Raw genomic sequence first — 13,945 nt, 5'->3', positions numbered from 1 at the left:
TCATTAGAAGTGTGAGCCTAGCAAAGTCCATAAATGCAAGACTAATATTAAAAAACCATATTAAGAAGAAACAATTGGAAGTGAAAAAATAAATAGCATTTATAATATCAGCAAAATAGAAACCCCTTAGGATAAATCTAATGAAAGACATGCAAGACCTCTGCAGTGAAAATTTGAAACATTGCTTAGTGAAATTTAAAGTCATCTAAATTAATGCTCGTGAATTCAAGTTTATCGTATTTCTAGGATTCCTACTGTCCTTAACGTGAGAGTTGGTAAATTCCAGTCAAAATCCAAATCCTAGGAGGCTATTCTGTATAAACAGACATAATTCATGTAGAAATTCAAAGGTTTTAAAATAAGAAAAGTGTGTGTGTGTGTGTGTGTGTGTGTGTGTGTGTGTGTGTGAGAGAGAGAGAGAGAGAGAGAGAGAGAGAGAGAGAGAGAGAGAGAGAGAGAGCGCTTCATATTCAGACTCACTGGTGACTGCACATTCTGAGATAAGGAGATCGACCTAGGACCAAAAAGGTGGCCAGAGTAGAACAGATGCCAGAAACCAATCCACAAATACGTAGTCCATGATCCTTGCCAACTTGGCAGGTCAACTGAATGGAGAAAGCAAGGTTTGTTTAACAAGCGTACTGTTGGGACAACTTAACAAAAGATAGAATGCACTTTGCCCCATGTCCACACCACAAAACAAACGATAAACCTACGTTATAACTCCAAAAGAAAATACAGGAATATCCACAACAGCCCCAAAGTGGGAAAGACTTCTGGGGCAAGGTGCAAATAGCCCAGACCACAGAGAGAAAACCTATACGACTTTGCCAAAATTAAACACACCTGCTCTTTGGAGCTATCAGCAGGAAAATGAATAGGTGAGCCACAGAAGAAGGAAACCCTTGAGACACAAACATCTGGTTGGGTTGAGAATTCATTTTCTAAAAAGAAAATCTATGATGGTGCTGGCAAAGTGACTGCGTGGGTAGAGTGCTCACCAAGCAAGCACAGGGACCCAAGTTTGGATCTCCAGCACCCTCATAAAAGCTGGGTACAGCTGTGTGCACCAGTAACCCTAACACTAGGTGATGGGAAGGGGCAGAAACGGGTTCACTGGACAGCCAACCTGGGAAAAATGTGAGTTCTAGGTCCAGGGTGATTAAAGGTGTCCCCAAAATTAAGGTGGAAAAACACTGGTGGGAGACATTTCAAGTTTTCCTCTGGCCTTTATATGCTCCTGCATGGGCAAGTGCACCCCATCACACACATGCATATAACACACACACACACACACACACACACACACACACACACACACACACACACACACACACACAGGAACTCAAGGACTATTACAAACCCCAAAGAGGAAAAAATCCATATACCAAGCAAAATATTTGAACTGACATGTCTCTAAAGGTGTTTGCAAGCGGCCAGTGTCACATGAAAACACACGGACATTGTCAGTCACCAGGGGAGGGTACATTCTAATGGTTAGTTTGACAGCTGCTAGAGCAAAAGGATGCCAACCACCCGGGCAAGGATGTGGAATGCCCACAGCTCCAAGGCACAGTATCTCTGCGACAAGGCAGCCTGTGACTGAAATCCTTGTCATTTAATCAAAGTGAAAGCATACAGTCACACAAAACCTTGAATCAGGAGGCTGAATCAGGAGGCTGTTACAGCTGGTATTTACCAAAGCCCCAAAGTGGAAATGATCAGGTGTCTGTCCATCACCAGCAGGTAAAGGAACAGAATTTCTACAGTGCGGTCGTGCACGTAAGGACAGTCAGGCACACACGTGCAGGAAGGCCCAAGATGCTGGGCAGGTTTTCATCAGAGAATGTGTGTGATCCATAGTGACACAGCTGGACCAGAGCCAGGAGATCTTCCACCGGGTGATTCCTGGGTCCATTCTCAGCCAAACCACGTGTATACCTCAGTGTCTACCTCTTGGGAGAGCAAATCAAGATAGGGCTGCTCTCTGGACAAAGGCCAGGCTCCAGATGATCACATGGCCCTGGGCCCTGGACTTCCAGAACCCTCTCCTTGCTCTGCTCCAGGTCCCTGTATGGCACTTATCACAGCTCTTTAGATCGTCCCTTCTGGTCACTAGGAGCCACGGGGCAGCAGCCTCTTTTAGCTGGGGAACTTACTCCAAAATACAACTGTGACCAGTTGTACCAGGAATGTGGACATAGCCAGGTCAACTATTCTCTGCCGGGATTCCTACTGGTAACCTGATAAGAGGGGGGCTCTCCAGCCTTGGTAAGAGGGGGACTCTCCAGCTTTCCTTTTGGGGGCTCTGAGTATAGCTGTCCAGTGTGCTCCAGCTCTGAGTCTGCTGGACAACTGGGCCAGAAGTGAGGTTTGGGAGACAAGCCGAGCAGGGAACTGGGGCTGGGGGGGGGCAGGGTGCTCTTAGGTGAATATGAAATATAAAAGTGGAGAGCCAAGGATGTCATGAGCTCAGGTTCTGGTCATGTGCTGTGGGTGTCTCGTCTTTATGAGAGGGATTTCTTGTAGATTCACTTGAAGACAGCATTATGAGAGTGTGTTTGGGGGTGTGTGTGTGGGTGACATCTGGAGACTGAAGACAGTATCCCCACCCTGGGAAAGGCTCTTTTCACAGGCTCTAGAACAAGTGGCTTTCCCCAGAGGGCCACACTGGGGCTGAACAGGCAGCTGAGGGGTCCCATTCCCTCTTCCACACCCAGTTGGACACAGCCAGAGGAGAGGTTTGACCAGTGCTTTATTGACTTTTCCCAAAGGCCAGTGGCCTGCAGACTGCAGTGTTGTGGGAAGGTGATCACCGTCCTGTGTCCACAGGGTCCCACCTGTGGGGAGAGGGGCAGCTTTTCCTTGTTCCTTCCCGCCTCACCAGGCTGTGTCAGCAGCTTTGCCGTCCCCAGGCCTGGTGGCCTGGCACTGTCTTTTGGTTCCTGCTACACTCCCGAGCCCCTCAGGAGGGCACAGTCTGGTGAGAGGATGCTCACAGCTTGTTCTTAGGACAATGTTGCAGGGCCTCCCTCAGGGCCTGGGCCAGGCGGTCCACGTTCTCCCTGGTGGCATTGTAGCCCAGCAGGCCAATCCGCAGCACCTGGTAGGCACGGAACAGGCCGATCTCAGCCTCTGTTTGCATCCCTCTTCCTTATAGCAGCTGGTCAGGGTAGGGTACATTTACCACAGGAGATCACCAACCATCCGGTGTGCAGGAGGGAGGTGGCCTCACGCATGCCACACAGGGGCCAGAGCCAGGCCCTTCCCTTCTGGACTTGAAACAGAGTCCAGGGAGACAGCCCGGAGGGTCACTCAGCACTCAGAATGGACCTGGCAAAGCTGGTGATGTGTGACCTTCCTGGCATGGCGGAGTGGGCTGAGGGCAATCTACCTGAGGGGATGGTGCTGCTCTGGGCCCTGCAGTGACCCAGCACAGCTGGCGTGTGTGCAGCAGGACGCAACACCAGGTGCCTTGTGCCACCTGGCACTCCGGGAGCGTCCTCACCTTCTCCTCAGAGGGCCCAAGGCCACCAGCGATTTCAATGTGGAAGTGGTCCAGCACGTAGCTGACGATGTCCCTCCAGTTGTAACCAGCAGGCACAGTCACGGTGGTGATGGTGGGTAGCCGGATTGCCTGTGAGGAGTGCCAGCCTCAGCCATATAGGCTGGGACCCTTCATACCCTCCAGGGCCATTCATACCCTCTAGGAGGATGCTCAGGTCTTTTGACCTGTGCTGGCTCTTAGAGTCCAGAGAAAGGGCCAGAAACTGGTGGCTGACGCAGGACTCCCTTGGCAGGGAATAAGAACCATTTGGAGATTGCCAAGAGCCTCAAAAGGTTGCCCCCAGCCTCAGGAGGCTCAAGTCTCACTGAAACATGGCATTTGTTGTCACCAATTGAGTACAGCCTCCCCCTCCCCATTGGACTAGTGCCTGGGTCAGTCAGCTGACACCCCCTTCCTTTGGGCTCCTCACCGGGTCCTTCACAAAGAGCTGCAGGCCCAGCTCCTGCAGGCGTTTGTGCAGATATGAAGTAGCCTCCCTGTGTCGCTGCCAGAAATTCTCCAGGCCCTGTGGGGGAAAAGGTGACCATGACCAGCAGACAGGGTGGGAGCCCCTCCTTGAGATGGCAGGGCCCACAAGGCTCTGTGGCCTAGGTGTACTGGAACCCCAGGCCCTGAGGAGACAAGAGGGTCTATGCTGAGCCAACTTGAGGAAAGAGGATATTTTCTAGGCCTGGGAGGGAGAGAGGTGGGTACCAGCCTCCAATAGGTACCCAGTGGACCCTGGGGAGACAGGCAGGACACATTTCAAAGTATAGATTGCCACTCCGGGAGGCTGGGGTTGCTGGCCACATGGGTGTGGCATGATCAGTCAGGTCCTATTCATTCTGACCCTGGACCTCAAGGAAATGTGATACATGACCTCTAGTAACTAGTTCTCTCCACTCTAGCTCCATAATTACTTCCAGGTCATATCTTGCCAACCAGCGACTGTTCATCTTCTTAGCACACTGATCCACAGGCAAAGGCTGCCAGAGTCCACTGAGCTTATCTCTTTCCCAATACTCTTCCTACTTCTGCCCTAGGGTCTCAGGATGTGGCCCAGGCTAGCCACAAACTCTTGATCCTGCATCAACACCTGGGGTTCTGAGATCACAGGTAGGTACCGCCATACTTGGCTCCCCGTGACTCCTTTCTTTTCCTTATCCAGCTCAGCCCTAGCCGCTGCTCCACAGGGGTGTACCCCCAGTTCAGAGCCCTGGCCAGGGTGTAGGTGACCATCTAGATCATGGGTCACCACATCTCTAACCCATTCCTCACGGAGCGGTTTTATGAGCGGTCCTAAGAATACATACATGCTAACCACAGCCCAGGGGCTCTTTCTGGCCTCTGTGGCTGGCAGTGGTCTATAAGGGGCATCCAGACCCAGAGAAAAGTGGCCAGACTTGGGTTGTTTTTTCTGTCCTGTGACCTACACAACCAACTGGGCCTGTAGCCACACTTCACCTCCATTTCCTGAGGGTGGACTCTGCCCCGAGCACAGGCACTGACCTAGTCACACCCAGCTGGCCTGGAACCTGCACATGTCTGCAGAGTGTCAACTCCTTCTCGACTCTGGTAAGGGCCTCGGTGGCCAGGTGTGTCCCCAGGGCTCGTGTAGAAATTATCTTGGCTAGCAGTCCAGGAACCATAGTGGTGTTGGCTTGTGTCTGATGGTGAAGTTTGTAATGAAACCCAAAGTAGCCGGGCATGGGGGCACATGCATGCAATCCCAGAACTTGGGAGGTAGGTGCAGAAGAAATGGGAATTCAAGGCTAGCCTGGAACTCAGATACATAACAAATTTGAGGCTAGCCTGGGCTACATGAGACTTCAGTTTTAAAAAAAGAATAAAGCCAGAGTAACCTTTCTTGTTCTGTCTGGCTCTCTGGCCAATGTTGACACCTCAGATATGTTATGATGGAATAAGTGTAGGCCCTGGCTTTGAACTTAGATTTTCCAGCTTCCAAAAACTATCATCCAAATAAATTTAACTATAAAGTACCCTGCCTGTGGCATTCTGTTAGAACGACACAAACTAAGACAGCCATTGCTTTACCAAGCAGGGGCTGCATAAACCCCAGCCCTCTCACCATGCCACCTCTCTCAGAGCCCCCCACTCTGTGTTGGGGAGCCTCCCTCTTACAGCCTCCCCTGCGCTCAGTAGCTGAAGTGTCAGATAAGAGTGCCTCTGTCTGTCCTGGGCTCTGTCCTCAAGTCTGCCCACAGTTAGTGCTCCACCCTCCTTGTTAAAGAAGCCGTTCCTTCCTTGGTCCTCCATGGGAAGAGCTCCATCTTCCCAGTTGCACCACAGCTTATCCTAGCCGGAAGCACCGGCCTGTCGGCAAACAGCGCCACTGCTGTCTCAGGAGCCCTCTTGTCCCCTTTCTCCAGAGCAATCTGAGGGAGTCATGGCAAAGGAAGAATCCCACTGGTACCCAGTCCGAGGTGCACTCAGGTCTGAGGGGCTTCCTTCTCTTCCCTTTCTCCTGCTCCTCCTCCTCCCCATCTCCCTGGGCCCAAGTCCCTCCTATTACCTCCTCTGAAATGAGCGCCAGGCTCTCCCTCAGGCAGTATAAGCTGGTGACCGGCGTGGTATGGTGAACTCTGGGGAACAAAGGAAGAGCCTGGTCCAGGGTCATAGTAAGGACAGGGACAGGAGCTGATTGTCCCACCCCAGCAGCTCAGGCTCTAGGGCAGGAGCCAACCATTTCCCAGGGACACTTTCCTGCTTCAGAGTCACAGAGTCAAGGATGCCGGGGAGGGGAGGTCCACACGGGGCCTGGCAACATGGAGGGGAAGGGAAAGGGAAGGAATACAGAGTTGATCGCCTTCCTACCAAGACTCCATCCTCCTGTGAAGCCCGCCCTGGACCCCTTGCACCCACTAGTCTCCGGCACCATTCTGGTTCCCTGGCTTGTGTTTAACACAAGACCCCTCAGGATTATGACCACGGTGGACTACGGAATCTCTGGCTAACCTTCCAAGAGGGGTAAACTGAGGCCTGGAATGGAAGGCCTGGAATGGAATAGCAGAGCTGGGTGCAGAAAGCTGATGGAGGACAGGAGTATGGACATGGTCGTGGGGGCCGTTTATTGGACCCGAGTCTCTGGGTCAGGTGACAAGTGGGGCCTGAATTTAATCGTTAGCACAGGAGTCTCCAATTAGAGCATGGAGGCTCAAAGGCACAGAGGCATGGGATGCAGAACTTGGCATGCACGGCTGATAAGAGGTTGGGTGCAGGGGGCAGCCACCCGCCCACCCTCATCCCTGCCCGACACTCACACTCTGGTCTTGCCCTCACAGCCCCACAGCTTGGCCAAGTACGTGATGTCTGTGTAGAAGGAGACAGGTTTTGTCCGCCGAGTGTAGACCTTGTGTCTGGGCAAGAGAAACCGGCCTGAGTACCCGTCCCTGGCCTTGGGGCTGCCCTGTGTCAATATGGGAGTTCAGGGGCAGAAAGCCCACTGTAGAGCTGAGCTCTCGGGAGCTTGTGAGCATGTGCAGGCTGCCCTACCCTCTGAGATCCGAATGGGTGCGGCTGTCACGTGGGTACCTAAGCCCACGCCCCCACCACGTTTAGTCTCTTCATTTCTTCAACTTCTGCCCACAGGTTTGTCCTGCCTCATTTCTCAGGGAAACTGAGGCTCAGGCTTGGGTTGCACATGCTTTCCAAGGTGGGACTCCCCAGCCCTTCACTCCGCTCCTGATGAATTTCCTCCCTTCCTACACAGCTCTCAGCTCCCACTTTCCCTAAGGCACCGCTGGTGTCTGATATGACAGCCAGGAAGAATTCCTGACCATACCAAAATCGCCTCATTTGGGTTGGCACCCAAGGGCTGTTTGCAGCTGATGGTCATTACCTGCTGAGCTCTCTCTCCCTCTCTCTCTCTCTCTCTCTCTCTCTCTCTCTCTCTCTCTCTCTCTCTCTCCCTCCCTCCCTCCCTCCCTCCCTCCCTCCCTCCCTCCCTCCCTCTCTCTCTCTCTCTCTCCCCTGTCTCTCCCTCCAACTCCCACCGGCCTGGCTCGGGATCTAGACACCAGGAGCCTTCGATGATGATGGGATTGCAGAGTGAGGGGTCGTTTGTACCTGTCTCTGGCAGGTCCTGGAAGCTGAACTGGGCTCTGAGCATCCAGACACATTGGATCGATCACCTCTTAGCATGACACCACCGGGAGTCTCCAGAATGCCAGCCTCTGATCCTACCCACAGCCCGGGCCCTGGCATGTGTTTGCCACCCCACCCCCACCCCCAGCACTACCACTACCCTGTGAGCCAGCTTTGGAGCACATCTTGGCTTTTAGGACATCCCAGCAGGGTGAGCAGGGAGGTTTCAACATGGAGACTTTCCCTCCCTCCCTCCAAGGGCCAGCAGCACCCCAATCTGCATCCACACCCCAAGATGAAGTGTGGACTACTCACTTGGCCTTGTCACTGAAGGAGATGAGGGAGATCCCTGGTGGGGCGTTCAGGACCTTCTGGGAGCCAGAGTACAAGACGTCAATGCCTAGGTTGGGGACGGAGAGGGGGATGGCTGGGATCCCACAGAGGAATGTGCCAAATAGGTGTGTTTGTCCATGCCAGACCGTGTGCTGTGACTGGCGGACCAAGATTTCACTGAGATGTGGAAACCAGGAGGAATATGGGAGAGCCCGAGTTTCAGATCTCAGCACTGTTTCATCATACTTATGACCTCAGGCCGGAGCCTCTTAGCGTGGCTTCTCTAACCCTGTGAACAGCCAGGCCTGGGCAGTATAGTGTGGTTGTCTGAGGGATGGCCCCATACCTGCAGCGCTGGAGTTGCTGCATCTGATGCACAGGGCCCAGCCTTTCCTCCTGTCTCTTCCTACTGGAGCTGGAAAGCCTCCCAAATACCTGCAGGGTAGCATCTGCTTCCTGAGCCCCACCCCCACCCTATCTGATGGCCTGGCAGGAACTCGGGCTGTGGTGTACGTGTGGTGTGCCCCCCAAGGGGTTACGTGTTGGAAAGAGGGTCCTCAGTGTGGTGTGGGAGGGTTGGGGCCTCTAAGAGGCCAGGCCTATCGGGAAGTGATTGGGTCACTGGCTGTCCTCGGGAATTGGCCCTGCCTAGTTCTCAGGAAAGGGCTGTTAGGAAAGAGCAGGTCTTTCCCTTTTCCTGGTCTCTGGCTTCTCATTCCACCCTGCGATCGCTTCCCCTTGTTTACCATGTTGCTGTCTTCTATGAGGCGATGCAGCCAGGACCCACGCCAGAGACCCTGCCACGCTGTTTGGGCTTTCTGCCTAGCAGACGTCAAGCTACATGGCCTCTTTTGCCAGGGCCTCTGGAGACAGGGCCGTAAAGCCAGTCACCCAGGTCCAGTGGTGGGCCTACAGGAACTGTCATACTGAGCATTCTGTAGCCTCACGGTTTGCCCGTGTGCGTGACCCGGAATATGCGGGAGGGGGTATCGGGCATGCTCTTACCTTGCTGGTCCATGTAGATGGGGACCCCGCCCAGTGATGCCACAGAGTCCACCAGGAATAGGCACTGGTACCTGAGGAGTCATGGGCATTGAGGCAACACAGGGAAGCAGGAGGGAATCCTGGGAGTTCAGAGTTCAGCCCGGACTGGGGGTCTGGCAGGGGTGGGGGTGGGGCTTGAAAGTCTTTGGAAGGGCAGCAAGGAAGCAGAGAGGGGTCTCTCTCTCCCACTTCCTACATGGGGTCCCTTCCCTGAGGTAGCTCCATGAAACCAGAAGAGCTGTAGGGTTGGGCAGGTATCTATACCGGGGCCGGAGTGGGTGGGTCATGACCCAGATGGCTGTGCCGCAGGACCTCTCGGAGAGAGATGAGGGTCAACCTAAGCAAGCAGAGTTCTGGGTGCCAAGAGCCAGTGTGGGCCCCAGTAACCTGGCAGCACAAAGGTCTGGGTCCTCCCTCTACCAATAGCTACACACTTGGCCACCTGCCACAAACACATGGCCTTTAGAGGCCAGAGTCCAGCTTGAGTATGTTCATCCTCTTCTACCCAGGTTCCCCCATAGAGCCATGTAGGCACAGCATGGGCAAGGCTTGAGCCCCATAGTCTAATCATGCATTGGCGGGACTCAGTGTGAAGGACTCTTTCAGTGGGGGCCCTGCCCATACGGGCTCCATGACCCTGAGGACCATGGTAACCCTGCCATGGTAACCCTCTATGGCTGTGGAGAGGTCCTCTCCTGCCCTGTGGTCAACTCTACAGACGGCAGGGCTGGCTTCCGGGGGGGGGGGGGGGCTACCACATCCTGGAGCAGTTCTCCTGCAAAACCCCTGTGTGGGGGTGGGGGAGAAGTGCAGGCAAGGGGCAGCTTTGGTGCCTGGAGACTCTTTGAGTGAGGTGAGAGCAGGCTTTGAGATGCGCACGCACGGCGGGCAGGCAGCACCAGCCCTTGCTAGCCATGGGACCGCCAAGGCCAGTACCACTGTGGTGGCATCTGGCTAAAGGGTACTTGGTCCTAACTCCAGCTGCTGCATCCTCACCCAATAAAAGCTGACCACACGTATTTAACCTGGAGCAACCCCCCCCCCCCCCACACACACACACACGTCGTGGGACAGCGGCAGGTAGTGAGGTGAACTGGGAACAGTTGGGATACCTTGCCACGGTCAGCCCTGCAGCTCCCTGCCGGCATCACCCAGCCAGGTTGCATGCTTTGCTCTGCCCTGATTCGGCCACCCTAGGTCAGACTCACCTGTGGCAGAGCTCCCCAAAACCATCTAGGGGCTGCACCACACCAGTGGATGACTCCCCATGGGTCAGGAACAGCAGTACTGGTTTGTGCCGGGCCAGGCCCTGAGGGACAGAGGTGACAGCCGTGAGCAGAACCGCTGGGGATCTCTGCCTGGATCAGCCAGCCCCTTATAGAGGGACATTGGCATGTGAGGGCAGGGTTGGGATCTTCCACATATACCCAGCTCCCTCCAAAATGGAGCAGGCTGACTTAGAAAGCAAGATCGTGATGTGCCTCACCTTTCTGTCAGTGAGTGCTGACAGAGCTGACGGGGGAACTGGGTGGAAGGCCTTGCCAAGAAGAAAGGGTGGCCAGCATCCTGCCTAGTGTGTAGGCTGGGACTGGCCTGACCCCACAGGGAGGGGCTGGCACCCTGGAGTTCAGTAACGAGTTGCGCCTCCCTGCCCCCACATAGCCTGCAGCCACACCGGCCCTGCCCACCGGGCTACATCCCAGACTCCATTTCGTTTTCAGACGGAGGTAGGCTTCCCACCTGTTCCTAAGTACTGGATCCCCTCCTATGGCCAGTCATAGACACTAAGACAGACGTTGAGCAAGCCCCAGGCCTCGGCATCCCAGCCACCCGCTCCCGGGATGACTCAGTTCTCAGTACCTCCTCCACCTCCTGCAATGTGTAGTGTTCTCCAGGGTCCTTGATCATCCTGTGCACACGGGCTCCTGAGGACGGGGCAGAATGGGAAGTAAACAAGAACTGGCGTGGGGGACCCCATTCATGCTGGCTCCCAGGTGGCCGTACCACAGAGGGAGAGGAGCATGCTCAGTGAGGGCTGATTTTTGCATAGATGCAGCACTGTCCTGGCCTCCAGGGCTTTGAGTCCAGAGCTTTGAGAAGTCCCTCCTCAGGCTATGGTACCCGAGGCTCTTGGTGGCCTCATCGTATAGAGAGTGTCTATAGAGGTCACTTTGAGCACCGCAGGTGGCATGGGATCCCACCTAACCCAAGTGGAGTTCACAGAGATTCCACGCCATTTGATGAAAGACTGAAGGAATGAAGGGTGAGAGGATGAAGCAGGCCTTGATCCTGTGGGTCTGGTGACTCCAGGAACTGAGCATATGTCTTGATGGTCACATGCACCTGTCACAACCAGTGTCCTAGCAGGAAAGGAACCTCAACCACCCACATCCCAGTGAAGGATAAAGAGGAGCCTGGATGACTGATGTGCCCTTGGGTCCCTAGCCCTGCCCTACCTTGGCTACTTTTGAAAAAGGTGGCCTAGGGGCTGGAAAGATGGCTCAGTGGTTAAGAGCACTGGCTCCTCTTTCAGAGGTCCTGGGTTCAATTCCCAGCACCCATGTGGCATCCCACCACTGTCTGTGACTCCAGTTCCAGGGGATCCGATACCCTCACACAGACGTACATGCAGGCAAAACACCCATGCACATTAGAGAGAGAGAGAGAGAGAGAGAGAGAGAGAGAGAGAGAGAGAGAGAGAGAGAGGAAAGACAGACAGACAGAAACAAAGAAAGAAAAGAGAGAGAGAGAGAAAAGAAAGAAAGAAGGAAGGAAGGAAGGAAGGAAGGAAGGAAGGAAGAAAGAAAGAAAGAAAGAAAGAAAGAAAGAAAGAAAGAAAGAAAGAAAGAAAGAAAGAAAGAAAGAGAAAGGAAGGAAGGAAGGAAGGAAGGAAGGAAGGAAGGAAGGAAGGAAGGAAGGAAGGAAGGAAGGAAGGAAGGAAGGAAGGGAAAATGGTGGCCTAACATGGAGTGACTGAGAGCTGCACACCCTCCTGGGCTCTCTCTGGCCGTCCATCAACACTGCGACTACGCACTTGGGAACCGTGCAGGCCATTTGCAGAGGCCGGGGTCTACCAGGAAGTCTGGGGGCATGCCTGCCCTCTTCCATCCTCAGACTATGGAGGGAGAACTGTTCCTAGACCCACATTTTACAGATGAACAAGGCTCTGAGATTTGGGGAGGGAATAAGCCTCTGAAATTCCAGTCTTCCTGAGGCCCCTGGGGAGCTGCTGGGGCTCAGACAGGGGGTGTCCCTGCAGATCTTTTTCTGTGCATTCCAGAAACAATCATGCTCTAGCTCTGGAAGGCCAGGCTGCTGTCATCTGCTGGGGCAGGGAGAAACCCCTGGTGCCTGCCTGGAGGAAGCGGCAGCTGGGGGAGGTGGAGGCATTAGGTCTAGAGGAAGGAGTGTCCAGCGGGATGCCCCAGGTCTGACCTGTTGGAGATAGCTTCGGGATTCCCCCAGGAGGCCTTTGGAGAGATAACATTGGGGTGGGGGTGGGGGACAGGGACGGCACGGTGTCATAGGCCACTCTCTCCCTTACCAATGCGCTCAGCAATCTCAGCAGCCCGCATCCCCCAGATGCCATTGACTCCAACTAGAAAGGAGTCCCCAGGCTCTAGGAGGTTGAACAGGGCAGTCTCCATGGCACAGTGTCCAGAGCCGCTGACAACCAGCGTGAGGGGGTTCCTGGTCTGGAACACGTACTGAATGCCTTGCTTGATCTCATCCATGATCTAGACAAGGGGCACACAGGTGAGACCCTTTGCCCTGCCCGCCACCTAGCGATCACCACCCCTAAAACAGAGGCCGTTGCCACCAAGGCCTACCTGAAACATCTCTTTTTGCATGTGGCCAATCATCCTCAGCCCTCCGGCCGCCAGCACTCTTGGAGTCAGGTCGGACGGCCCTGGGCCCAACAGGAGCCGCTTAGGAACTGACAGGGGCTTGCTCAGAGCCTCTGGTGGTGGCACCAGCAGCTGGTGGGAGCCCATGGTCCGCACCCAACCTGCTGCTCTGGTGCCCAGCGTCACACTGGTCTTGGTCAACATCCAGAACATTTCCCAACTAGCTCTGCGCTGGACTCAGAGGTGAGGTCTGGTTGGTGAGTCCCTGTTGCTCCTGGCCTTTTATTGTCTATTTAACCCTGATCAATGTTTGTCCTTCTGTCAGGATGGACAGGACAGTGGAGATGTTGAACTTTCTGCAGGGGGTGGGGAACCTCTGGTGTCCTGTCGAAGAACAGCAGTATGACCAATATCCCACCTGCTCCCCAGTTCCCCGTGCAGCCCAGCCAGGGGTCTGGAAGTTTCTTCAAGAGTCAGAGAGCAAGTGCCTGAGGCCTGTAAGACCAAAACATTGCAACCACCCGCCTAAGCAGTGGGTCCCATAGCAGCCAGGGTGGATGTGGCTGCATTCCAATACAGCCTCATTCATTGGTGCTGCTTGTGTGTGCATGGTGTAGGACTACCCTCTGCATCATGGGTTAGCCTCAGTGCATGAAGAAAACCGACTGTCTCTCCCTCCATTATCAATCACCAATAACTCCTCAGATGGGGTGGGATTTGTGAGCTCCTGCCCTGTTCACGCTGGAAATTTGGCTGGCTTGAAAAAAAAAAAGAGCACATGAAGTTGGGTATGAAAAAGTGGAGGGGGTAAGGGAGAAATTGAATTGGAGGGGAGAGGAAGGGGTGGATTTGGTCAAAACACATTACACACATGTAGAAAATTCTCAAGTAATTAAAAAGAGTCACTCCTTAGGTCAGAAAAATCAATCAATAAATCTTTTTAAAAGATTTCAGAGACAAAACATCACATGGTTTTGTTTTTCATATGTTGATAACTAAAAATGGTTCGTTGCAGATATATATTTATATTGGTGGGCAAATCTGTCCATGGACTCTCAGAGGTTAGAGA

At 53.9% G+C, this 13,945-nt stretch overlaps 1 protein-coding gene across 1 annotated transcript; it reads right to left on the bottom strand.

Annotated features, from left to right (window-relative positions):
• Positions 1–2,738: 2,738 nt before the first annotated feature.
• Agxt (alanine--glyoxylate aminotransferase) lies at positions 2,739–13,145 on the bottom strand. The gene is made up of 11 exons (XM_006989599.4): positions 12,859–13,145; positions 12,573–12,765; positions 10,889–10,953; positions 10,237–10,337; positions 8,990–9,060; positions 7,967–8,051; positions 6,829–6,924; positions 6,081–6,150; positions 3,978–4,073; positions 3,509–3,637; positions 2,739–3,103 (listed from the first exon to the last, which is right to left on the bottom strand). Exons 1-11 carry the CDS (start codon positions 13,087–13,089, stop codon positions 2,996–2,998), a joined length of 1,245 nt encoding a protein of 414 aa, XP_006989661.1. The 5' UTR covers positions 13,090–13,145; the 3' UTR covers positions 2,739–2,995.
• Between the last annotated feature and the right edge of the window lie 800 nt (positions 13,146–13,945).

The sequence above is a fragment of the Peromyscus maniculatus genome, chromosome 13, assembly GCF_049852395.1.
Source record: "Peromyscus maniculatus bairdii isolate BWxNUB_F1_BW_parent chromosome 13, HU_Pman_BW_mat_3.1, whole genome shotgun sequence".
Classification (NCBI taxonomy): domain Eukaryota; kingdom Metazoa; phylum Chordata; class Mammalia; order Rodentia; family Cricetidae; genus Peromyscus; species Peromyscus maniculatus.
Note: the sequence above shows the minus strand (reverse complement) of the source record. Positions and strands in the feature narration are given on the sequence as shown.

What these genes read in the sequence shown, in the direction of transcription:
- Agxt (XM_006989599.4), bottom strand. Translation starts at nt 13,089, where the DNA reads ATGTTCTGGATGTTGACCAAGACCAGTGTGACGCTGGGCACCAGAGCA. An exon ending in TGAGATTGCTGAGCGCATTG is followed by an intron (nt 10,954 to 12,572) that starts GTAAGGGAGAGA and finishes CCCCGTCCTCAG; the next exon opens with GAGCCCGTGTGCACAGGATG. An exon ending in TGTGAGGGCAAGACCAGAGT is followed by an intron (nt 6,151 to 6,828) that starts GTGAGTGTCGGG and finishes TTTGTTCCCCAG; the next exon opens with AGTTCACCATACCACGCCGG.